General features: G+C 38.9%; 1 protein-coding gene across 21 annotated transcripts in view; it reads right to left on the bottom strand.

Moving 5' to 3' along the window:
• Window positions 1–21,243, bottom strand: part of LOC133409403 (neurexin-1a-like) — a 247,800-nt gene extending 226,557 nt beyond the window's left edge. For 13 of the 21 annotated variants that reach the window (XM_061689309.1, XM_061689310.1, XM_061689319.1 and 10 more), the window contains exons 1-3: window positions 21,062–21,243; window positions 18,008–19,260; window positions 1,615–1,632 (exon numbers count right to left, since the gene is read on the bottom strand). In XM_061689309.1, coding sequence (XP_061545293.1) covers window positions 1,615–1,632; window positions 18,008–18,719 — 730 coding nt within the window. In that variant the 5' untranslated portion in view covers window positions 18,720–19,260; window positions 21,062–21,243. The remainder of the gene's footprint in view (window positions 1–1,614; window positions 1,633–18,007; window positions 19,261–21,061) is intronic. The other 8 variants (XM_061689311.1, XM_061689317.1, XM_061689326.1 and 5 more) reach the window with 1 other exon arrangement.
• Window positions 21,244–27,753: the final 6,510 nt, after the last annotated feature.

The following is a 27,753-nucleotide window of genomic DNA, read 5'->3' as shown; positions in this document are numbered from 1 at the left end:
TGTTCCAAATACCATATACAGTATTCCCTAATAGTGGCCTCCACTATAATAGATGCCATTTTCAAATGCATGGTCCACAAATTAACACCCCACCTAAAATACACATCTCCTTTTTCCTATTGGCAGAGGCCTTTATTTGACGATACATATTTTAATAATATTAAACAAATTATACTGGAAATTAATATATAGACATATATATGATGTTCAACCTATATATAATGGTGCTTGGTTGAAATTATGCAGTATATATCACAGTATATGTCAAGTGAAACTGGAGTTCAAAACCAAATAAAATACATTTAATGGACAAATGCAGAGAAATGGAAAAAGTACCAAGGCAGGATGGACCCAATTAATCTTAATGTGCATATATCCCTTGAAAATAAACACAACATTACGGAGTGACCCCTGTCAATTTATTGAAAAGCTAAGACACCATCTCCACATAATATAATCTTTAATAACTGCACCGAACACCGAATCCACACTTGAATAAATCGGGGAGAATTGGAACCTGCCTCGTTAGGTCCCACTCTTCTGATTAGAAATTATGTCAAATTGGCTTATATTTTAACTCTTTAATGACCTTTTTTTTTTTCTCTCCTGAGGACAACATGGCGTTTGTCTAATTGGATGATGTACTTAGCGAGTAATTGGGACACGGTTTCTATTTACGTGGAGACCACTATTTGCAGAAATATTTTACTGAACTAGGCTCCAGCAACCCCGCGACCCTAGTGAGGATAAGCAGTACAGAAAATGAATTGATTTTACTGAACAGTGTTTGATTGTGTACCGAAATTAGGCTGCGATAAATTGCAATGTTTTTCCCGCAAATATCAGTTCTTTTGTGAAAGTCGAACAGAAGAAAATTGCACAATTCCAGTCTGAATCATCTCTAATCAAGTTATGCTTGGCCTTACCAAGGCCAACCTCTGTGCACAATTGTATTGAATTTTCCTTTACATAACATTTGAAAATCAAATAAGGATAGTAAAATAGTAAATAATCGTAATTATAAAAATAACTGTAATAAACAGCAGCGTTGACTTCTTGATTGTGCTGTATAATCATTCAATGAAATTACATCAACATTTGAAATACTTTTTTCTCAACGCTTAAACAGGATGATATTTATGTACAGTAGTAGCACAATGGGGTGTTAGGCAATTATGCATGTTAAAAAATACATGGTTGACTTCAGGTTAAGGGCCTTTACTGCAAGAATTATTAATTAGAACGTACCATAGTTTAAACTAATCTTTGGAGAAAGAATACAAAATATGTTGCAAAGGTATACTGTATGTGGCATTTACAGTATTATTTGACAGGATTTTCAACCCTTTTGTTGATTTTTATGAATTTGTTGAAAAAAAAATCCTCTCTTTATATTTATTTTCTAAGACACAGCTAGATAAGCAAACAACTTGAAACCTTGGTGGAGGCAATGATCACAACCTGATCATCCACACTTACCATATCAACAACACTAATACAACAGTTGCCTGCATCAAAACATTTGCTAACATTTATTTTAGGTTCCATCAGCCACGAATATTCACATTTGCACACCCACTTTAATAAAGAGCTGAAAGCCGGGATTATACCCACCTTCAGTATATTTTTCTTCTGGAAGCACGGACAGGCAAAGAGAAAGAAAGGAAGACATTCATTAAGCAGCATGCAGACTTGGACTGGCCTTTGCATGGTAGCATGCAAGGCATTGAAAAATCACATGCAAGTGAGCTCACATAACCCCTAGATTTCTTATTTTGTACAAGTATTTCCTGTCCTTATTCATACAGTGTAGTACATGGCAAGGTTGAGCCCTTATTAGTTCATCTGATTAAAAGTATTACATTGCCTTGAACATTTCAGAGGCTGATAAAAAATCTAGCAAGATTGTTAAACGACTTTATAAAAAAAATAATAATAAAAAATAAAATAAAAGCTATGAAACATAATGCTTGCGGGCTGTACAGCACATCTTCGGAATTACGCTTTGTGTTATGAAGGGCACTTTAATTTATTTATTTTAGCATGAAGGACTTCAAATAAATTTAATTCATGGCATTGGATATTTTCTCTGGAAAACGAGCTGCTTGAGGATACTTGTAATGCATTGCAGAAAACAGCAAAGAAGACCCTTCATATAAATGTGTGTGTGTGCGTGTGTGCGCACGTGTGATAAACGAATCCACCGTGTCAGAGCAGGCAAAGGTGAGCATGTGTTATCCATGTGATTTGCTAATTGAAAATATTGCACAGTGGCAGTTTTGTGCCAATGAAAATTCTTAAATTCTATCTTTGTGATGAGTGATGTGCAGAGGTGAGGGGGGAAATCATGTGACACACTATTCAAGGAGTCTAAGAAAATAAGATTTTTACAGTATATGCATGCTTAATTAAGATTTTTGCAGCTGGAGTACATGCAAAATTAGATGTTTAAAGTCCATAGACTGCCTATAAAAAAGCAAAACAGTCAGTCAGTCATTAAGTGTTTTCACCAGGATTCATTCTTGGCTTAAATAACACACAAAAATACTTTTTTTTTTTTTTTTTTTTTTTTTTTTTTTTTTTTTTTTTAAATGCGCTCATTATATAGATTTATTTTCTAATAAAACTAAAATCCCAAATGCAGTAACACATGCAATGTCTAATTAATGTTTGCCAAAATAAATCAGGCCAGTTAGAAACAATGGGCAGCAAAGACCAATTTAACCCACAAAACAACTTCCTACCTCCTTAAAATGGTTTGTTGCCCAAATTCAAACGATGATTTGACCCACGAACTTACCATCATCACTGGTTCCCTCTCAGACACCATGCACAAAAACATTTAGATCATAGTTTTGTGAACAATGTTTTCGATTCTGTTTTAGATGACGAGTTTGTCTATGCCTCATTAAAATAAAAATATAGTACACTTTTTGGCAAACATTTTCTCAGCAAAAATGTAACTTTGTGGAATGCTTCATTTTGACTCATTGTTCACCTGAATACATTTTGAATACTTTGTTCACAAAGCTTGATGATGAAAAGACTTGCTGAAAAAGCATACAGGCAAAGCATAATGATGATATTTGTCAAGCAAACAAATAAGGATGATGTAAAGACTGCAAAGACTGAAAAAAGACATCAACAATGATGCCTTTACTTCACTATATTTGAAAGGCGAGACCTTACATTATTAATAAATGTATATTTCACACTGTACAAAGGTGTGGTGTGGCTTATTGTAACTTCGGTTAAATAATACATTTATACATACATTAATACTGTGACTTCATTTCTGTAAAATTAAATACTAATTCTCTAAAATATTGACTTTTTCATTTATTAAATCACTTGTTTTATTATTTTAACTTAATCTACATGAAATGCAAAAACGTTTTTATCATTGTATGTTGACTTTCTTTCATGAAATTACTCAGTTTTGAATTAATCACTTCATTCCTTTGGTCTTAATTTCTTTTTTAAATATTGACCCAGCGGCACGGGGGGCCCGCCAGGTTAGAGCGTCTGCAAAACAGTTCTGAGGACCGGGGTTCAATCCCCGGCCCCGCCTGTGTGGAGTTTGCATGTTCTCCCCGTGCCTGTGTGGGTTTTCTCCGGGCACTCCGGTTTCCTCCCACATCCCAAACACATGCAGGGTAGGTTAATTGACAACTCTAAATTGCCCATTGGTGTGAATGCTTGTTTGTTTGTATGTGCCCTGCGATTGGCTGGCAACCAGTTCAGGGTGTACCCGGCCTCCTGCCCGATGATAGCTGGGATGGGCTCCAGCATGCCCGCGACCCTGGTGAGGAGAAGCGGCTCAGAAAATGGATCGATGGAAATACTGACCCAAACAACTAAAATTCCATCATCATGTTTTCAGTGATGACTAAATGATAAAAAATTGTGAAATACATTATAAGAATGTAATCTACGATCTTTTGATGCCAAGGTTATGATGTCATTGTCCTGCTCTCTAAAGAAAATAAGATTCACTCGAACAGCACAATAACCTCCTAAGGCCATTAAAATAAACCGTGTATAACACAAACTCTTTTTCTTTCTCTCTCTCTCTATCTCACACACACACACACACGCACGCACACGCACGCACGCACACACACACACACAGACTCCACACCCTTTCTTTCACAAATATACCCAGCTGGTTACATTCTAATCCAGAGACATAAATCCATTTAATCCCCTTGTCAAAGTGATCCTAGTGCTATTGTGCCGACAACACTACACCAAAATGCACTCTGCTGTCTATCACACACAATCTGCATCTTGTGCTGCTGATCATTTTCCAACAGAAACTCACAATGCATGTACAATAATTCCATTAAAAAGTCAAGGTACCGCTTTTCTGAATGAAACATCTGGCGTGTAATGACAGAAAACAAATTGAGGAAGGTTAAAAATTATGTAAATTGTTTGTTTGTTCTGCCTCATTTCTTTTGACCATGAACACAAAACTCAAACTCAACAGTACTCGGACACCTTGCAAATACTGTGCTATAACTAGTATTGGAAGATTATTTTGTTGGCCTTTGCAGCTACAGTATACCATCTTCTACAGATGTTGGAAGACTTTCTATAAAATGATGGAATGTGTCGAGGGGAATAATTGTTAAGTTTTTGTGAGAATTAAGACAATATTGTCTTTTGGTTTGCTTGCCCTCCAAAACCAGAGTAAGACCAGCATCACGAAAATTATTTTTCTAATATGACAATGAGACTTTTTGCTTTCAAATGAGCCTGCATAATGACTGAACTGCACCCTGAAGCACGATAGTCCTCACATGGAAAATAGCAACAGCTCTTTTTAGGTACTACTATTTGTGTGAAAGACAGTGAAATGGGAATCTGAATTGAAGACTAAGTGTGAAGACACAAATACTTTGTGGTATTCCGCTGTGCATCTATAATTGGTCTATTTGGTCGACTTTATGTGCAGTATGGTTTGCTTTTTTTGGGTTTTTTTTGTCTGTATTTCCGGACCTTGTTTGGGTCTTGCCTTTTAGATCCACACACCGACTGTATGTTGAGTTGAGATTGTCTTTGTTACCCATGCTGCATTACAAGTGCCGTTGCTTCCCTACTGTGTTGGATGAACAACTCTCAGATGGCGGGCTCTGCTGAGTACTTTAATAAAGGGGTCCCCAACCACTGTGCCACGAACTGGCAACGGGGTCGCACAGGGAGACTGAACAAAAAATATTCAGTCTTCAGAGCCTGAAAGAAGTTGAACTTTGGAAGTCATGTGTATCCACCTGTGCCTCTGTCAAAACGCTCATCTTTATCACATGATACAGGAAAAAAGTAACCCCTCAAGCTAGCAAAATTGTGTTTAAAAAAAAAAAGACGTATTTGGGGAGCTTTTCGAAAAGCGGAACAGGCGAAATTATGACACAGAAAAAGAGCCTTCAACTTCCAAGAAAGGAAAAGCTATATTTAAGTACTAAGAGCAGTATAGTCCTACTTACTTCCAGGTAAAAATGTATTGCTAGTTGACTCGCATGCACCAAACACGCTGTGTATAGTATGTCACGACAGGCTTGCAAATGAGGCAATGAAGCTAACACAACTGCTTTGGCACATGGAGCGCAAGCAACTGCGGTTAAAAGACGAGCCTTTGGAATTTTTGGAAAGAAAAAAAAGTAGTAGTATAGTATATACTACTAATATAGTAGTATATTTATCCATCCATCCATCCATTTTCAACACCGCTTATCCTGGTTAGGGTCGCGGGACGCTGGAGCCTATCCCAGCTGACTTCGGGCGAAAGGCGGACTACACCCTGAACTGGTCGCCAGTCAGTCACAGGGCACATATAGACACAGACAACCATTCACACTCACATTCACACCGTCACTGAGTGGGAACTGAACCCACACTGCCTGCACCAAAGTCAGGCGAGTGTACCACTACACCATCAGTGACAGAATATTTTTGTATTTTGTTTTTATTTGTTTCTCTTCTGGTTCATCAGGATACAGTGGACCCCCGCTATTCATGGAGGATAAGGACCAAACCCTACCAACAATAGCGAAAATCCACGAATAATGGACGGCATTATAAGTGCACTGAAAAGAATGTTCTTTTTTTAACCGCCAAAATTATTGAATAAGCAGGGACATACTGCCAATAAGCGTATTTCACGAAAAATGGGAGTTGGTCCCACCCCAAAAAAATTTCAAAATTTGAAGTTAAAAAATTAGAACAAAAATTCTGCGAATCAGTAAATCTGAGGGTGCTGAACCGCGAATGTACAGGGGTCCACTGCATGTCTTTATGTGAAACCGGTCCATGGTGCAAAAAAGGTTTGGGACTGCTGCTTTAATACACTGTGCAGCAGTTTGGCCTTGAACTGACTTTTGTCTATGACCAACAGCTTCAGTACCTTAATTAGGTTTCACCCCCGCCTCAGTGTTTGGTACTTTATCATGTTTTCTCATAAACCACCACAGATTAATGTACTGTATGTCTCTTGGGCATTCGTGGATATGAAGGTAATATTGATTCTAATGTTTTGGTTACGTTAGACATAGGTTATCAATAGGCTAATAAAGCTTTGAGTAACTTCTATGGGGTGTCTCTTTTCACATTGTGTGTGGTATACAGGGAATACCCTGGTGGCGATGTGTGTCCTGCTGTACTAATTGTTTACGTGAAACTTAAACTTAACTGATGAGTAGGAAAATGTCCTAGAAGTAGAATCTACTGAACATGCCATGCCAGTCATATTGTGCAGAAAAAAATGCTGCCTGGGAGAGTTGCACCATAGTGCAGGTCTGTGTACCTCAACTCCCCATAGCTGATGCCATGTTATTCTCGAACTAGATGCAACTGCAGCAACAGCGCCTCTACTGGTTGCAGCCAAGTAATATAGTTCTTTTTGCCTTTACTGCCTCACAATTAATCAATAATCAGTTTCGCACAATCAACATTTGTTATGATCAATTAACTGAATAATTGAATGTAATGCCTGTTCCTAGTTATGATGCCCAATTAGTAAGTGATCATATCTATTAAATAACCCTTCATGAAACAATATGTTAAATCATGTTAAATATTATGATATCCACATACCCAAACAAGAGCTTCATTTCTAAATAGCCTCAAAGTGAAGCAGTTTTGTCGTGCTGCTATTCTTTCTTAATAAAGTAGGTCAACTTGAAAAAAAATTAAATTGCAACACTGAAACATGATTGCTAAAAAAGACTTTCATTACTGAAATACTCAGTTAATCATGCTGGAGATATGTTTGAAGCAAATGTGCATGTTTGGTTCAGTTGGCTATATGACGGGCAAATGAAGCAAATTAATGCAGAGATGGGGGGAAAAAATTATTTCTGCATGCAGAGTACAATCCAAAAAATAGACTTATGATCAAATTGATTTATGCCTTTGATGTCTGCTGAAATATTTCCATACATTCTGTAGGGTAGGGTATTTAATGACATTTTTAGGTTATAAATGTGGACTTGAGACCGACAAAAAATGAATTGAAATGTTCTGTCAATTAACTTTCTTTGGTTTTCTTCTATTGGCTCCAGCACTCCCGCGACCCTTGTGAGGATAAGCGGCTCAGAAAATGGATGGATGGATGGATGGTTTTCTTCTTTGTGTTAACATTATCTGTCACATTGACTGACACTTGATAGTTTGCCGACATAATGGCTGTTCATGTTTTAAGTCTGTAAGTTGTTGTTTTTGTTTTGTTGTGTCAATCCTATTGGTTGACGACACGGCGTGCTGTCGGAGAGTTGTCATTGATATTTCACACTACACGGAAGATGTCCCAAAAAATCTAACATGAGACTTTTCATTTTGGCGTCATAGGGGTATTGTAGAGCCAAACATTTTGCCCTACCCGACAAAATATGTTGGACCTGATCTGGGAAATCACATGCGATAGCTAATCAGGCGAATATCAGGGCTAGAATTCTGTAGGCTGATCTAGGTTAGGTTTAAGAGTACTCTTGGCTGTAAGCACATAATATGCATCCAAGGTAGGATTGCATTATTTTCCTATTTTTGTTTTAAAGCTAGAAAATAGGATGATAAATATGCTTAGAGAATGTTTTTTGTGAAATCTAACATACAGTATTAACATCAATTTCTTAAATGTTTTTCATAACATGATGCATTAATGAAATACAAGACCTGTCTGGTCTTCAACATGTCTGAGGTACAGTATATAATTACATTTTATCATGATGATTACATACTCCTATTTGAATTTATTTGGATTAGAGTCATCAGAAAATGTTTCACATAGTAATGTGTTTTACCAAGTATTATCTTCATGTATTTGCATGTAAAGCCACGGTGGTCTACGTTGTGACTGGTGTATACTAAAACCTAACTAAAGAAAACTATACTGAAACCTCTTATAATAGGAAAGTGGTTTCCGAAATTAACTTATCAGAAGAGAAAAGAACAGTGAATACTAATTATTTGTATGCAGTATTGTATCTCTTTTAAGTTCATGCAAATGATAAGTAGGCAACAGGGTGTTTGTAACTCAGAATGCATTCATACATGGTCCTACATAAACAATGACTGGGAAGATTGGGAATGATGGATAGATCTAATGCAGTCTTGTGCATGAACCAAATGGGAAAATAACTCTTGTTTGAATTATTACAAATTACAAATCAGATATATGTCCTCAGCATATAGCACAAGGCACAAAACCGAGACACATAAATAGAACATACACTGTGCAAGTCTTCAGACAAAGGTCAAAGCCACCAGGGGTTGTGTTGTTAAATCACAATTTGGCCCAAAATCAAGAGTAATGAGTCTAAGTGAGGCCTCATCGTTTAGCACGGTCGCCTCAACCTAATGCATCTTCCGACCTGACGAGAGTTAGTGGTATTAACAAAGCTCGTCGTCTCCTCAATAATGGATTTTTATTATGGATAGGAAGTGTGGAAAGAAATGGAGAGAACAAGCAGACCAGGTCTGCTGATGGGAATGGAAAAGTATTATGGCTTCACGTCAAACAATGAAGTAAATATTGATGACTGAGCATGACATAGTTATAAAAAAAAAAAAAAAAAAAAAAAAATGACTATGACAATTATTGGAGCAGGAAACGTCTTTTTTCTTGCTTTCTGGCATGTAAAAGTTCCGAAAAGAAGACAGAAGTGTTGGAGAACAGGTAGAGTCTGTATTATTTCTATTCCTATTGTTGTACAGGAGTGACATTCTTTGGTTTAACGAATGGATGAATTTCAGCATGGTTACCTCCACCTTTTACGTACCATATTACTCTAATTTATGCCATAAAGAAAGGTGTCAAAAGGTTGTGGCATACAGATCTGTTATTTAACTTTTGACATTGGAACCATTACTACCTAACTGTACTCCTTTACAGAATATGGCTTTAGGTCTGCAGACTGTTACAATTATTACTGCAATTTTACAGAGAAACAAGTACCGTATTTTCACGACCATAGGGCGCACCGTATTAAAAGACGCAGTGTCAGTTACGGGGTCTATCTCTGTATTTAGCACAGACATAAGGCGCACCGTATTATTGGGCGCAGGCCAACATATGGTATGGTAAAACATACGGTAGCATGCATTCACGCTAAAACAATGTTTTTAAAAAGGCAGCGGGAGCAAAACTGAGTTCAGTTGTACTTTATTGAAGAATTTAACAATGTACTCACGTTATTTTTTGATCAATCCTCATCCACAAATCCATCAAAGTCCTCATCTTCTGTATCCGAAATGAACAGCTGGGCAAGTTCTCAATCAAACACGCCAGGTTCGAGTCAGTCTCGTTGCCGTGCGAAAGCTCGAACAACAGTGCAAGCAGACACGTTAGCCCCAGCATCCACAATCCATTCACAAATTGTGGCGGAACTCGCCCGGCGTCTGCCTCCTAGTTTTAGTAAAGCTGTGTTCGCCATCTGTCATCCATCGCTTCCATGTCGCTCGCAACTTTACTTTGAACGCCCAGTTTACACCGATGTCCAGCGGTTAGTCGAGCCTCCCTGAATGATGGCAAGCCCCGAGTTATTCTTTGCTCATTAATCCATTGCTCGAGTTGGTCTTCCAACTCGGGCCACCTCGCCTTGTTTCCGCGTTTTGTTTTTCTTTTTTTTCCCGCGGAAACTCAGCTTCGTCTTCTTGACTTGGTGAAGCTCGTTTTCCTGCTTCCTCCACTTGCGAACCATGGATTCGTTGATCTTGAATTCTCTCGCGGCTGCTCGGGGGTCCTTAGCCAAATCAATGTTGTTTTGCACAATGCACACCCCGGAAATGCTCCCAGTCAGTTAAACGGTAAAAAAAAAAAATAAGTAAAAATTTAATTTAAAAAAAAACGCCGCTATATCCCTACTGGGGGCGTGGCTTTAGCGTCCTTCCCCTGTCCTCAGCCACGTCCGCTTTTCCTCTGTGTAAGCAGCGTCTTGGCAGGAAATGCTTAAAAAAAATATAATTTTAAAAAAAGTCGAGCGGAGCGCTCATCACACAACATTTATAGATGTTGGAACTCAGTACACACATAAGGCGCGCCACATTATAAGGCGCCCCGTCCATTTTGGAGAAAATGTAAGACTTTCAAGTGCGCCTTACGGTCGTGAAAATACGGTGTAACATTTTTTAAGATAGGGACTGAAGTTAAAGCCTACTTGAGTCCAGATCACTGAGTTCTGTGATCAAAAGAAATCTAGTAATAATGATGTTAATGACATGATTAAGTGTATTATGCAGCTATGTCGGTATGTTCAGAGCAGATGGCATGCTGACAATGGTCCAATGGTGATCTTTTCAGAAAGGCAGGCCAAACAGAAGGGGATTTCAGAGAGCAGATGTGCTGAAGGATCTTGTCATTCTTTCACATCTTGTGGTTTGGACTGATCCAACAAGATAATCAGAGCAGCTTATACTTTAGTTCTTATCACCTTAATCCTAAGATTGACAACATCTAGGATGGCGTTACAGGCAAGGACACTTTTCTTCTGTGATGCAATGATGGTAATACACTCCCTTTGTGAGAGACTTACAAAATCAATATTCAAACTTGTCAGGTATTACATAACAGATCTTGCAACCTTTCGTATAAGAGTCAAAGAGTCAATTTTCTCATAAATCTTCTCACAATGTGCAAGAAGTCACTTAAAGAACTCAAACTTGTGCTTTTTACTGCTAATATGTGACAAATCCCATCTGAAGTGTGAAGTAAAAAATAAAGTACAGAGAGCATTAAATATAGCTTAACTGTTATTACCATTAAGATACTGTAAATTCATCCACACTGATGTGGAGAGGCAAAACCTTACGAAACGGTTTTGACTTTTGCACTGTTAAAATCAAATGGCGGATTTTAACACTTAACGAGCACTAATAAAATGTAAAATGAGCTGAGCTGCAAAATCTTTCAGAAGTGTGACACAAATACCACACTACATTACAGACTATGGGGATTGTATCTCTTAATCTTTAAAATTTGACAACCTCAAAGGGTTTCAACTTCACGGAGAAGTATGGAATAAAAGATGATTCATGTTAGACTTTTTGAAGTTCAAGATTCCAGCTATTAAGAAGTGTCTAAATGGACACTGTTGTCAAATTATAAATATCATCTACAGTCTGGAATTCAACAAATAAATGTTGCTGGATTGTGAGGAATCGATTTGTTTAATGATTGATTAATGTGGTCTTGCGGCAAAATGGAGTGCATTTCTTGGCCGCAACAAGCAGGTCACTGGTTACTAGTTTGTCTACAGGACAATAACACCTAATTTGCTGTTGTTGTCAATGTTAAATTAATTTTAAAAATTATTTTTTTTTTTTATTATTTTTGTAAACAAAGAATACTTTTTTTTTGTTTTTTTAAAGTAGAAATATTTTTTAAATGCAATCTAATCAATTTGTTGTACATTCTTTTTCCACATCCCTTGATTCTTTCAAGTAAAAGGTATTCATCAAGACACACAAACAGAGTCTGACTTGTATGCATTGTATTGTTTATCTTTCTTAGGCCACTTCCACTGTACAGAACATAATTCAACCAATGAAATATTCAAATGATATACTGTAGGAGCCTGAGTAAAGGTTTGTGGGCTCTATACTATAAAAAGATGTGGGGAAAGGAATAATTGTTAAAAAACTGTCTAAACAGCGTTACTAGGATTCTCACACAGTTTCCAGGCAGCAGACACCACACTGCAACATGATTGGCTTCTGCGTCACGGAAGGGCAGGTTGCGCAGATGTAACGAGATGACCATCACAATCATGGATTACAATTTGTACGAAATAAAAACAAAGGGCTAGGGTTGAGGCTCACGGAGGTTTAGGATGGGTTAAGGTTTGGATTAGGGTGGGTTAGGGTTAGTGGGAAACATAATAACGCCGCCACACTTAAGTCACATACTTCTTTTCCCGTCTGGAAGCAGTAGGGCATGTTCTACAGGGATACAGCAGCCGATCATAGTGCAGCGGCGCGTGTGCTGGAGTCAGTAATATTAGAGCAGGGCGTGTCCTTCCTGGAAACTACAGTATGTGGAATCCTAATAACACATCTAAACACCCTTTGACAGTCACTAGCAGTTGTACTTAAACTAGGCAGAAATCCCACAGGAAATACCTGTAAGCTTTTGATCCCAATATCTGTCTTTAGACTCAACGACAGTAACGTACTATTAATCTGCCTTTGTCTGAGTGGATCCGCACAAGGCTTCTAGAAAATGACACTTTCACAGATATGGCTTGTCCTCATGGAGTGATCGACGCAGGTTATAGGAAGCACTCGTTTTAACTTCCTGTAAGATGAGCACTTCCATTTGCAAAGCTGAGTGTGAAGGATTGCGTGAGTCACTACTGAAGAACATGGCACACTGACTTAGTGGAGAGGCCGCCTTTATTGTGCGGGTGTCAGTTGACAGGTTTAGTAGCATTTCTGGGACTAGGTTATGTTCCTATTAATAGCTACATTTCGACCAAGCAATACAGTTCAGTTTTCCATTGCATGCCTAGGATCAAGTAAACAATAAGCTTGTGTTTCAGGGGTCTAGGCAGGATGTTGACAGCTTGTCATCTATGTAAATAATGTGACACATTGCATAATATGTCCATCCATCCATTTTCTTTTACCGCTTATCCTCACTAGGGTCGCAAACTGCTGAAGCCTATCCCAGCTATCTTCGGGTGGGAGGCGGGGTACACCCTGAACCGGTCGCTAGCCAATCGCAGGCCACATAGAAACAAAGAACCATTCGCACTCACATTTACACCTATGGGCAATTTGGAGTCCTCAATCAACCTACCATGCATGTGTTTGGGATGTGGGAGGCAACCGGAGTGCCTGGAGAAAACCCACACAGGCACGGGGAGAACATTTAAACTCCACACAGGCGGGGCCGGGATTTGAACCCGGGTCCTCAGAACTGTGAGGCAGATGTGCTAACCAGTCGTCCACCGTGCCGGCTAATTCACCAACTAGACAAAGAAAATAAAGCATGGCACAGCATGCTACAGCTTTGTATCCTACTACCGTCATTATCCTAAATCCACAGCATTTTTCCATATTGTTTTCAGTTCGTTTCAGAAAATGAATATACTCTATATACAGCTCTGGGGGGAAAAAAATCAAGAGACCAATAAAGCACTGGATCTTCAAATAATTGTTTCATTTTCTGCAAATAAATGCTCTTAATGACGGTATAGTAGCTGGAAAGATATATAAGTATATATATATATATATATATATAAACATATACCCATAAATAGCAAAATCTGAGAAACTAATAATTTTGCAGTGGTCTCTTAACTTATATATACATATATATATATATATATATATATATATATATATATATATAGTATTAAGTGTATATATTTGTTATCAATGCCACCCCACTCTGCTAATACGACGCCTAACAGCATCCAGCCAATATGAAAATCCATTTAGTGAAGAGTTAGAAAAATAGGTGATAATGACCTTTATTGCTACAAATTTTTAAATAATTTGCTACCTCCTCTATCCACAAAACTGAGGGAACGGTAACATAAAAACAATGCGCAATGTAGCAGCCTAGGAGCACTGCAATAACAGCCACAGATAGACATTCGAGCTTGTGGGGCAAGGAAGTGCACTGAGTGACTATTGTGAAAATATATAGCTCTAACAGCAGCCCCAGTGCACAAGTTGATTGACGACGTTTCCTTTATTGGAAGTAAAGGTTGGTTGAGACTGTGAAATATGACCAGGTCACTGCACACATATGTATGCTTTTATTGTTCAAGGCTGCCTTCACTGGCTCAAACATAAGTCAAACCCTGCCTATGAATCAGATAATGGACTAAATAAAGTACTGCATCGTCTTACATGAGCCCTTTTTTTTTTTTTTAACTGGGGCTGATTTATGTTTGGCTAATGTGCAGTGAAATGAGCAACATCATTTCATCTTATCAGGATGAAAATATGGCAATGCATCTATGTTATTTCTCTAATGAGAAACGGGAGCAGAGATTCTGTGGGACTAAGTGATAGCTATAAAACAATGCATTTAAATAATTGTTATAACCGATCAAAGGGATTTGTGCAGGCGTAGTCATGCAATGTGCACGCTTGCGATTGAGCAGGGGAGAGATGACAGTTGTTGTAGCAAAGCCAGTAATCCTTTCATCTGATCAAAGTAATAGAGCAGTATGAAATGATTTAATGGACAGGTAATGTCTAAATTTCAAGGTATTTTAAGGTTGACTCTGTGTGCTTGCATTAGGTAAGATGAGATATGGATGGAGGACAACTTGTTTACTACGCTGACATATTTGGATCTACCAAGCAAAAATATATTTTATTTTAATTATTCTGTTGAACCTAATTCTGATTGACAGAATTGTAAGCCTTTCTTGTTCAATATTTGGTTCAGAATGCCAGCTCTGGTCTCAATTTTAGATGAGTGCTGTGAATTTGAATGCACAACCATTCATTGCATTTCTTTTGAGCAGTTAGTTGGTGATAAAGAAAGCAGCATGAAACATTTTGTAACCATACAGGAGAAACATATGTAAGAGAACGCTGAATTGGTTTCTGTAAAAATACAATCCGTTGAATGCATTCAATAACATGCATTCATACAATGTCAGTCAGGGGGAATCTCTGAGAAATTGATGTCTGTTTTGCAGTATAACGACCCGATTCGAAATTTTTTTTCACGAACTAATATTGCAGTATAAAGACGTGTTACAAGGATCCTCAACCGCATACATTTCCAATTTTAAGTGCCAGCAGAAGTTACCTTTTCTGAATTATTGGTAACGTCATCATGTTTTTTTTTTTAACTTATAATTTACCAGTCATGCGACACGGTGTACGACTGGTTAGAGCATCTGCCTCACAGTTCTGAGGACCGGAGTTCAATCCCCGGCACCGCTTGTGTGGAGTTTGCATGTTCTCCCCGTGCCTGCATGGATTTTCTCTGGGCACTCCGGTTTCCTCCCACATCCCCAAAAACATGCGTGGTAGGTTGATTGAAGACTCTAAATTGCCCGTAGGTGAGAATGTGAGTGTGAATGGTTGTTTGTTTGTACGTCCCCTGCGATTGGCTGGCAACCAGTTTCGGGGTGTACCCCGCCTCCTGCCCGATGATAGCTGGGATAGGCTCCAGCACTCCCGCGACCCTTGTGAGGATAAGCGGCTCAGATAATGGATGGATGGATTTACCATTCATTGTTAACTTGGATGTATGCATTTGAAAGGTGACATATTGTGGAAATTGACTTTTTAATTGCTTATACACAAATAGTCTTTAGAGTGCTTGCCCGCCCATCGTGTGAAAAAACCCCACTGAAATAGATAGCTGTGAATATTTTAAATCCTTCATTAACCTGATGTCAGTGGAATAACACATTGGTGAGTGTGGCCTGTCATTCCTGATTAATTCAATGCATAGAATTAATCAATCAATTTTCTTTATTTTATTTATGTTATGTGGTCTCGTCGACATAATATAGCCACCCCTTCAACTGGAAAAAAATTACGTGTAAATGCATCCCAATGTCCCAAATCATCTACTTGTGCTAAACTACTGCCTGAAATATTATATAACCATGCAGGCTGTAACATTAGTAGAAAAAATAGATTCCGTTGAGCCAGTTGATGAACTACAGCACAATGAATTCATTATGCCAGTTCACAAGGTTCATGCATGTTTTTGTAGCCCAATCACAAAAATGTGAATCCAGCAGGACCTCAAACATGTAGACTATATGGATAACATTTTAATTAGTTGCACATGCCTCAATAACTATTGGCAATCCAGTGATAGCAACTTGGGCTGCAGGTAGTGGTCACTCAAACCTGACCTAATGAGCTTATTACTGTATTTAAAAAATATGACATGCTTGATTGGGCCTATAGGCAAATTAACATCCAACCATTAGATATAGTTAATAGGGACATATGTCTAGAATATAAAGCCCTGAAAAGTACAGAGTGATTTGATTATAATTTCCAGATAAATGTGCCTCCTAATGGCCAGACACACTGCACAAGACCAGGTTAGCATCAGAGCAATCTGATTAGATGTGACTGGCAATGCCATAGCGTCATGCAACAACATTGCTTTTTCTAGCCATGATCTCACCTTAGATCATATTGGATTGAGAAATTGTACAACTCTTCCATTCAGAAAACCATTAGGCTGTATAGCATTACAAACGTGTATTGTTGATTTTATTTTCACTACTGTAACATTTGATGAATTAAAGTTTGACTTTTAAATGTTTGCATTTAAAAATAAAAGTGATCTTGATTGATTTACAACTAAACCCACTCGTTGAATAGTGTTGGGGGCGGGGGGGGGGGGGGGGGTGGGTGGCGGTACAATGCACGTTTGGTATGTGCATGTGTTGTGTGGGTGATGGGAGTTGCACTTCTTAAATTAACTAAAACCAAAACAAACTAATAATAATTCTGGTTCCATACAGACAGGAATCTTGATCCGGATCCAGATATAGGTCCACCTATTGAGGACGCCTGTTTTAGTGGATTGGAATCAATTGAGAAATGATGCAATATACTATATAATACAGTGGCAAAAAGAGTGGTAGCCAAAACAATGGTGCAATATAGTCCAGCATTTGGATTATTAAATGACTTATTGTAGACACACCACTGACATAATGAAAGGTCGTGCACCATCATTTTGTGTTGTTCTACGTACCTTACATTATTGTATTTGTTAAGAAAATAGACAATTTAATTATACTACTCCATCTGCCTTGTGGTTTTTGCATCTAAGGAAAGCCACTGGAGGGATAACTTCATAGGTCAACCGATCCCAGCAGACCTGTAGGATAGGAATGGAAAAAGACCTTTGGGGATGGAGAGCACCTGCACGTTTTCCTAATGAGGCCTAGCAGGAGATCCACTCATTCCAAACAACAGCAGATCAATGGCACACATCGCATTACTGGAACAAATAAATGGCCTTAATCAAATAGAGGATGAGATTGTTTCACTTTTGAAAGTATATTCATGTTGTAGGGCACAGGTATCAAACTCAAGGCCTGGGGGCTAGATCCGGCCCGCCACGTCATTTTATGTGGCCTGCGAAAACAAATCATTTGCATGAGCCTCCATGATTCTTGCTATTTTTTTTTTATTATTATTATTGTCATATGTAACAAATAATATGGTTGAGATATTGCAAACATTTTTTTTTTTTTACCAAACCCCTTTTCATAGTAACTTGCACAAACTATTATTCTTGGCTTCGGATTTTAAAACTAATTATCCATCAATTTGTTGTGTCTATATAAATATATGATTAGGCGATTAACAATTTTAATGGTTTCACAGACATAACGGCCCTCTGAGGGAAACCACAACTACAACGCGGCCCCCCAAAAAAACTAGTTTTTCTCCCCTGCTGTAGAGAATTTGAATGTTCCCCCCCAAAAAATCACTCAGTGTTTTGTGTGCAGCTTTTTACAGAGGACATTTTTACAGTCAAAGTGGATGCACGTCTTACCTTCACTGCAGTCTGTTCCTTGGAATCCAGTCTGAGAACAGTCACAGGTAGGTTTGTTGTTGATTAAACTGCACACTCCGCCATTTAAGCACATGTTAGCTGCACCGCACTGGTTCTTTATGACCGCTTCACTGTCCACCATGACAGATTCTGTGTTGTTGAGCTTTATGTCCATTATCCAACCAGCAAAAGGCGGCTGATCCCTGATGGCAGCGGATGTAAGTCGCAACGCCACCGATCGCAACTCTGGCGGGATCCCACCGACAAACAAATTGCTGAAAACGGTCATATCCCGTCTTTTGGATTTCACCTCCACCCATTTGATCTCATTGTCCACCATCAGGGTTGTGTTCTTAAAGTTTCTCCTTATGGTGACAGCATGCCACTGGCTGTCATTGACCGCTGTGTCAGATATCACGGAGGCGGGCTCGGCACAGAAGATGGAGAAACGAAGGCAGAGTTTCCCGTTTAATAAGAGGAGCTCCAAAAAGTCGCAAAATCCCTCGTCGTCAAAGTAAACCAGCAGCCCGTGGGAGCTCTTTGTTTTCATGTTGAAACTCATTTCACTTTCGCAGCACGCATTCCAAACTGGGAATCGAGCCCACTGTCCCTGTGCACCTGTAAACTCCAGACAAGTGCCAATTTCTACGTAGCCACAAATGACCAGCCCGACCCAAATCAAATGGGCACTGTGATGCTTTTGTAAAACCATTGTGAGAACACTAATCTATGTAGGTGGCTAAATGTATTTATAGGAAGCTTTGCTAAAGCAAGAAGTATATTGGGCTGATTATGACAGAGAAGAGGCAGATAATTAAGGGTCTCATTGTAGGATAGACAAATCGAAGCACGATATTTGATCTTTGTCAGACAAAAAACAGTTAGCACTTAATTCTTGGGGCAAAAATATTAACACTGCCTGGGCTGTATGTGCCAAAATAATCTGAACTGTTTCAAGGTCCTCTTGGCCATAGCTCTGCAAAGCAAACTAACAGTGCTTCAAACACAAAAATTGTTTGTAATCATGGAAGAGCTCCCCCTGATGCCAGTGAGAGAATTCACGGTTTCACATGAGTTGAGATTGAAGCCCTAATCTTCATGTTCATGCCAACATGGTTTTGGCTGGTAACTGCAAGGCTTGCTGTGGGCCTTTCACCCCGCATCCTCTCTAACAAAGTGAAAATAAGCCATATGGAGACAAAGTGGCTGATGAGCTCATCAAAAGAGGCAGTCTGTCCATCCAGGCAAGTTCTCTGCAAAAGGAACAAAATGTCAGCAGCAGCCTTTTATTACCTTACTCATGGCTACATCTGCCTGAACCTTTAAATAATTCACAATTACAGAAGCAATAAGTTGTGTCAATATGAGAAACAAGCATTATGCGCCAATACAAATAATTTTGGGCTTACAGCCGAACATCTACATTGAAATGCACCTATAGTTACACAATTTGTAATTTGACTTTGAATTGAATTGGAAGTTGTCTGAAAAAAGTGCCTTTAAAGTAACTTAACGCACAAAATTGCACGAGACCACAGTGTTTCACGCAAGACTTCAGCTCAGCGACCAGATGTATTAACTCCATCTCCGTTTTACTTTTACGTATGAAACCACCTCAGAAAGGCATCATATTTGACATAAGGATGATAGGTGATAATAATCTTAAAGCCAGAAATGCAACTCATTGCGACACAGGAAAGTAGTACATGTACAGGTACACCTGGCTGCTCAGTACAAGACGTTCAAAGCATTCAAACAGTAACACTTCTGATAATCTGTATTTGATATGCTTCCAGTAGATTCATTTAGTCTTAAAGAATAAAATCTTCATCTCGACAGGTAAGCTATTGCTTTTCTTAGTGACTCTGAAATCTTGGGACTTTTCTGCAAGATCAATTACAAGACAGAAACCCAATGATGCAGCAATGATGTCATGGTATCCCCTGACAGCACGAAGACTAAGCATTAAATCAGCTCTTACTCATCCCTACATAGCTCACCAGCGCGAGGGGGCATTTTTTTCATGGTATTTGAAGATACAGCTATACTATGCTGTGATGTATTAACTGGTCCTTGATGCACTGTTTTCTTTGTCATTCCAATTTCGTGACACATTAACTTATCATTCATACACAATTTTCCTGAGGGGAAGTGTACTTCATACAGACAGTCTTGCTCTTTGATGCAGTAAATATAATGGATTATTGAAATCTGCTCAATGATTAGAATGCACAACAAGTAGATTTACGTTAGGATAACACTATCAGAAAACATAATTTATTATGTGGATGGATTATCAACTGTTCAAACTTAGCTGATATACTCTGCAATTTTACTTTTGCTATAACTTCTGCACCTTTCTGTATAAAAACAACCGTTTTTGCCATAGGGAATGACTGACTGGCCACTGCGTTTGAGAGAACAAAAATACACGGGAAGAAAAATGTGCGTCATTTGCTCACAAAGGTCGATTTGTGTAAAGAAATGCGCGCGTTGTGTCTGCCTCAATTTGCTACTTGTATGATGCAGCGATTTGGCGTATCCCAAAAGAGTCTTAGTTTAACACACATTCACGATAACGTGGCGTAAAATACATCATGATAAATTGCGGTTTTGAAAATGGTGTTAACTAATTACAGTTCATTCCAATGCACGTCGTTGCGTACCCCCCCCCCCCCCCCCCCCCCATAGCGACGGCATTCTCAGCATCGTTTACACATCTCATACCTTTACATATTGCACCAGACGACGAGGCTAAGGAGTGTTATTTTAGATCTAAATGTATTTATGTCTTATTTTTTCACCCAAGTGTAGGCGTTGGTGGGAAAGGGGATAATCAAATGTTTCTCTTTTATCACATTCCTTTGGGCTCCGTGCACTTGTACCGGACCTTAAATGGTCAGCGCAAAAGGAACACAGGGGTGAAAGACTACACTTCAGAAACATGTTGGCCAAAACCATTTCACATCTAACAATATGTGCGCTGAAAAAAACGCGGGAGAAGACGGGTCACTTTCCTACTTAAGTCTTAGTTATATTGAGGTGGCATTTTACCTTCAACGTGCGTCCTTCCACCGTGTCCTCAGTTAAAATAAAAAATAAAAAAATAAAAAAAACTCGTAAGGAAAGAAAAAAAATGGGGGGGGGGGCAAGGAGCTTTCAGGTGAAGAGCAGAAGAGTGAGAATCCGGTTTTGGTGGAGGTGGAGAGAGTTGCAGTGTGCTTTCCCTGTTGAGCTCGTTCACGGACTGCGAGCTGCTACAGACACAGCGATCCATCCACGTGACTCCCTCGTGCAGGGGAGGGGCTGCATGCAGCACCTCGGACAGCGCCTCGGCGTCCACACACTAACACAAACAAGACCTTTGAGATACGAACTTGTTTAAAAAAACGCAGCGATAAATTACAGTGCATATGCACCCTTTCCAAGGACGAATTTAAGCACTTTTAAACAATTTCAACAGCAGTAGCTCCTGAGCTAGGAGGATAGATGGATGGAGGGATGAAGGATGCATAGATGGATAGGTTGGGTGGGCGGCCAGACGAATTGACCGACTGTTTGTGATCTGCTCAATGTGGATGGATGGATGGATGGATGGACAGACGGATGGATTAATAGATAGACCAATGGAAGGATGCGTACATGATGGATGGATGGGTTGGGTGTTGGGATGGCCAGATCGACCGATAAATAGCTAGAACGTGGATGGATCAGTGGGTTGGGTGGTTTGAACAATATTGTAGATAGATAGATAGACAGACAGACAGATACAGTGGGTACGGAAAGTATTCAGACCCCCTTAAATGTTTCACTCTTTGTTATATTGCAGCCATTTGCTAAAGTAGAGTTTAAAACAACAGAAAAGGACACTGTCCATCCGTTTTCTATACTGCTTAATCTCATGGGGAGCTGGCAAAAATCCCAGGCGAAAAGTAAACTGCGCCCTGGACTGGTCACCAGTCCATCACAGGGCACATTTAGAGACGGACAAGCATTCACACTCAGCAGTTTCCACTGGGTGGGAACTGAACCCATGAGACCTGAATGGAAGCCAAATGAGTGAACCACTACACCGTCAGAGAATTAGAAAAGGACTACTACTGGGAAAATACCAAGAAATGGTAAGAAACTAGGCAGACCGGGAAGAACTAGTATGAACACAGATAGCTATATAAAAACAGATGCACACAAAACTATGAGCTAATAGCAGGAAAAGACGTATCCAAGATCATTGCTGTTGCAATGTTAGGGCGGCAGCTGGCAAGACTCCACACAAGAATTCATTTGAGAGATTAGTATTTAACTGGCTTGTCCAAATGTTGTTCAGCAAACTTTAAACAACCTTAAACATGTTTGTTTTTTTTTCAGCAATGGGGTCTTGCGTCTTACTGTTTTCCTTGTGACAACAGTACCTGCTAATGCCAGGTCTTTTTGAAGAGCTCCACAGGTGGTCCTTGGCTCTTGGACAACTCTTCTGATTATTCTTTGCACTCCTCTGTCAGAAAACATGCGAGGAGCACCTGATCGAGGCAAATTTATGGTGGTATGATTGACTTTCTACTTATGTATTATGGCCCCAACTGTGCTTACTGGAACATTCAGAAGCTTTGATATGCGCCTGTAACCAATGCCGTTATGTTTTGCAACAATTACTTTGTGATGGTCTTGAGACAGCTCTTTGCTCTTACCCATCATGAGATGTGTCTTGACTCACACCTTGGCAATGAGACCGTTTTGTAGGCCATCAATTAGGACCGAACCAGCTGACATTCATTTGCACTGACAAGGGGCTGGATTGCCGTTTGATTATTAATAGATTTTAGGTGTTGTCTTGGCTTTCCATGCTTTTTTGCAGATCCCATTCTTCATGTGTTTAATACGTTTTCCGTGTGTCATTTCACATTATTACACACATCTTAATTTCTGATCTTATTTGTTCTACATTCTTTGTATGTATGGATTACCAGGGTTGTTCCCAACATCTGGTGAAAATTTCATATCAATAGCACCTTTGGAAATATATTTAGTGAGAAAAATGGTGATGTGTTCAATACTAATTTCAGCTGCTGTATTTATACTGTATATACAGTGTACACACCGACAATGGAGTGCTAATTTACACAGAACATACACGTTAGAACAGAAGCGCATGGATGTGGCTCGCCCGTTGTCGCTTGATGGCGTTTACAGCCAGAGAAAACATCTTCTCCCTCGGTGTGCTTGCCACTGGGATAGCCACGTAATGTTTGGTTCACAACAGATAAAAAAAAATGAATCTAGAAAAAAAGTGTGATTTATTTAGTTTTTTTTTTTTATAAATAATCGGAAAAGAAAATCTGCAAATAGGTGAATAGAAATAGCAGTTGCTGGGCCGTAAATATTTAGGAGTCCACTGTATGGGTTCTCCCTCACTTCCCAAAGTTGCACATTCAGAAATAAAAGACAATTTAATTAATTAAGGTAAAGGAATAATTTCATTCAGCGCACTTAGCTGTGGTTGCAAGCGGCTCAGCCTCCTCTTCAAGCCTAAAACAGGATTAGCGTCTAGTCGTCGTCATTGTGGAGAAGTAAATTAGACAAATCAACAAGTCAACTAGTCTGTACAACCCCTCGTATGAAGCGTATTTAGTGTAAGGCTGGACTAGCTATTATTTTATCATAATCAGGTAATTGTGTTTGATTTACATACTGCCTTACTGTGTGTGTCTATACACCTTTTGGATATGAAAATAAGTAACTTGTTTTCATTAACCTATTAAGATCAGTATAAAGCCATCAATTTGAAAACCTCATACTGGAGCACAGTGGCCAGTGGTACATTTATTTCAAAGGCACAAATTCCCATGATACTTGATGGCTCAACCAGATGTAATTATTAATTTTTCTTAAGTTTTCTTTAGAAATCTTTTTTTTTTGTCTTTTTTCAAAAGGTCCTTTTCCAGTCTTACAAATAATTTATTTGCTCTTCTTGAAAGCATCTGTATCCCCCCCAGATTAAAGCTGATTGAATTTAGAAATGTGTGTCATTATGTTTATTCAATTAGAAGACAGGGAAAAGGACATCGCAACTTTGAGTTTAATTTCCAAGGAATTAATTAGTCATACGATTGTGGGCTGGACAGAGCCGCTTGCATGTCCAGCTAAAATGAGCTTAGTGATTGTATTGACTCTTATATAATGACCCTGTACAGATGATGCATGACAAAACAATTACAGTGTCAAAAATCTGATTAAAAGTGAGATTTTAAAGCTCCAGCAGACAGCCTGGCGCAAATTGACACTCCCCTTATTGACATTTGATCCAGGGATTATTGGATCAATTGATCTACCATTCACATTTTTTTCTCGTTATGCAATATCCACTTGCATATTGCCACTATGATGCAATTGCCCTAAATATGATGTGATTGCCTTGAATCATGAATAAAGTTTTTATCAAAGTTTAGGTTTGCCATTGCTATCACATGATCTTAAATAATAACCCCTTTCGACAAGCTCAAAATACATTTCCAAATTGTGTTAAAGGTCAGCTGGACAGACAAGAGTGTGTAAACAATCAAAATGGCCAAATCTTGTATGAACCACAATGCCCACTGTCCAGAAACTACTGTATACATACTTTATAAAATCACAAATTCCACACTTAACTCCTAAACCTAACTCTGATAACACAGGTGCAGATGCTAGGCACAATGTATAAAACCGGGTAAATATCGACTCAGACCAAATTACCTTTTTCAATTGCTCCAGAGTCCAATGTTTCTGCTCCATAGCAAATGGGCACATTTTCCACAATTGACTTAATTGATAGGTGGCTTTTTTAAGCTTGCACAGCTGTTTAAACTTAGTTACTTAATGTTGTGTGGAACTGTTCATACTTAAACTAAACATGTAGCTGTGGAATTTATAGAAAAGGCCAACATAAACATTGAAAATTGTTCTATGTAACTCTATTAGCCAGTTTTATAAACATTACACGGTTAAAAAAAAAAACAAAAAAAAAACATCTAAACAAACCCAAAAGCATCATCCTTGTTTGACAACTCACAACTACAAAATGGGAGATTAACTCCAGTTTGACCTATTCTAAGAAGACTAAAGGGTGCTGGTGTGATAACACTAGAATTTAACAGTGAAATCTAAGTTACAGTATATATTCTAAAATGTCCCAGCAAACTCAGGCACATCACAAGACCTGTGCCAAAGTTTCTCATATTTCTTTTATGAATTCAGTATGCTCATGGAGATTCAGATCCTTAATTAAAGGATTTTATAAAAGAGTACAGTGTAAGCTTTGTATTGTCGTGTGTTCTGCTCCTCTTGAGTTCACCAGGGATACAGTATGTAAGTAAGTAAGTAAGTACAGTGTTCCCCCTTAAACCAGAATTTTGGCACACATTTCAAAAAAGAAAGATCTATTTTATAATATCAGAATCATCTTTATTTGCCAAGTATGTCCAAAAAACACAAGGAATTTTTCTCCGGTAGTTGGAGCCGCTCTAGTACGACAACAGACAGTCAATTGTCAGAAAACACTTTTGAGACATAAAGACATTGACAAAAAAAAAAACAGTCACTGAGCAGTAAAGGGTTGCTAGTTATCTGGTAATGCCGGTACATCATTTTTTTTTGACAATTGTGCAAAAAGATGCAGTCCTCTAGCAACAACATGTGTGAACACAGTTTCAAACAATAGTTTATTTTTAATATTCTGAACGTGTATGTAGTCCGTGCACAATTTTAATGAATAATTGATGGTGATCTAGGCTTTGAAAAGACAATACATTGTTAATTTCACTATTCAGGGTGGGATCTCAACAGCTACAATATAAGCACATCTAATGTTGAAAATCTTTTGGGGCATTGTGATTTCTTGTCTGTGACCTCTGCAAGGTCGTGTTGTGGCAAGTCTCTCATCCTTTCAGACTAAATTTCATCTAAATGAATTCTACACCTAACTGAAGCAGGAGTCTTACAAAAACTACTAAACTTGGGAATGCTCAGGAGAAGATTGTGACTCAAATGTGGAGATATGGAGTTATAAAAGGTGTGGCCATATCAATGGCCGCTATCTGTAAAATGTATGATAAAGTGGAATTATATTCATTGGATGCAAGCTAGTGTGAAATGGCCTGATAAAATAGAGTGATGACACACCCGCCGGTCACAAATAGTAATCCCAACATTTAAAGAGAGCTGCTTTCATTCACTATTGTCATAGAAAGTGTTTTTGGTGAATGCAGGCTCAATACACCCAAAATTGAAATACGTGCACACAAACCTGACACACACACACACACACACACACACACACACACACACAAATAAACATTTTATATATACGTTATTTATTGTCCATGGATATTTATACTTACTTTAAAGTTAGACAGATGGATGGATGGTGATATCTCAGAATGTTGGTTCTTGAACCTACACGCTTTGACAGTCAATTTTTGCGCTTAGATACATTTGTATAAGTAGAATTTAACATACATGAAACGTAATGTGACATTATATTTGATATTTGTTTACATGTCATGTTTGGACTGAACACTTATTGGACAGTTATTCACTTTTGATTCATTGTGCAGCTAAACTAAACATTAGTTAGAGCCGCTATACACTTCACTGTTTGTAAAAAATATCCATCCATCCATCCATTTTCCATACCGCTTATTCTCACTAGGGTCGCGGGCATGCTGGAGCCTATCCCAGCTATCTTCGGGCGAGAGGCGGAGCACTCCCTGAACTGGCCACCAGCCAATCGCAGGGCACATATAAACAAACAACCATTCGCACTCACATTCACATCTACGTGCAATTTAGAGTCTTCAATCAACGGACCAGGCATGTTTTTGGATGTGGGAGGCAACCGGAGTACCCGGAGAAAACCCACGCAGGCACGGGGAGAACAGGCAAACTCCATACAGGCAGGGCCAGGATTTGAACTCTGGTCCTCAGAACTGTGAGGCAGATGTGCTAACCCCTCGTGCACCATGCTGCCTTGTAAAAAAACAATATAACAAAATAATAATAATTTTTGAAAAAGCCCCAAAATACAGATTCTAAAGACATGTTGTCATGATGATTGAAAAGTCCTCATCGTGCCTGGTGTGACTGGAGTGTAGCCTTAAGGGCACAAGCAGGGCCACCACCCTCTGAATAAGTGATTAATGACCAATGAGCTCAACTGTTCTTGTACTAAAATATTTTCTTTCCAATCGCTGGCTATATGAAAGTAAAAAAAAAAATACTCGAGGTATATCCGCCATTTCAGTGTTCATGTTTGACACTATCAAATGGATACATTCATCCATTCCTTTTCCATATCATTTATCCTGTTTGGGGGGCAGGGGCACTGGAGCCTATCACCGCTGATTTTGGGCAAAAGGCGCAGTACACCTTGGCCTGGTCGCCAGTCAGTTGCAGGGCACATGTAGAGACAGACAATCATTCACTCTCACATTAATACTGAAACTGAGTGGGGACTGAATCCACGCTGCCTGCACCGAAATCAGGCGAATGTACCACTACACAATCTGTGACTGCAAATATATACATTTGTAAATTTACTGGACAGTGCTGAAATGTAACACTCATAAATGCAGTGGCAACTCGAATTTATCACCAAACCATAGTTTGATGTTGGGAGAGGCCAACATCAAATGACCGAAGCTTCTGGGAAGGGATTTTGGGATGGAAGAAGTCAGTGGTGTGTGGTAGGACAATCACATGGAAGGATTTGT

The sequence above is a fragment of the Phycodurus eques genome, chromosome 11 (genome assembly GCF_024500275.1).
Source record: "Phycodurus eques isolate BA_2022a chromosome 11, UOR_Pequ_1.1, whole genome shotgun sequence".
In the NCBI taxonomy this organism is placed as follows: domain Eukaryota; kingdom Metazoa; phylum Chordata; class Actinopteri; order Syngnathiformes; family Syngnathidae; genus Phycodurus; species Phycodurus eques.
This window is presented reverse-complemented; position numbering and strand designations above follow the sequence as displayed.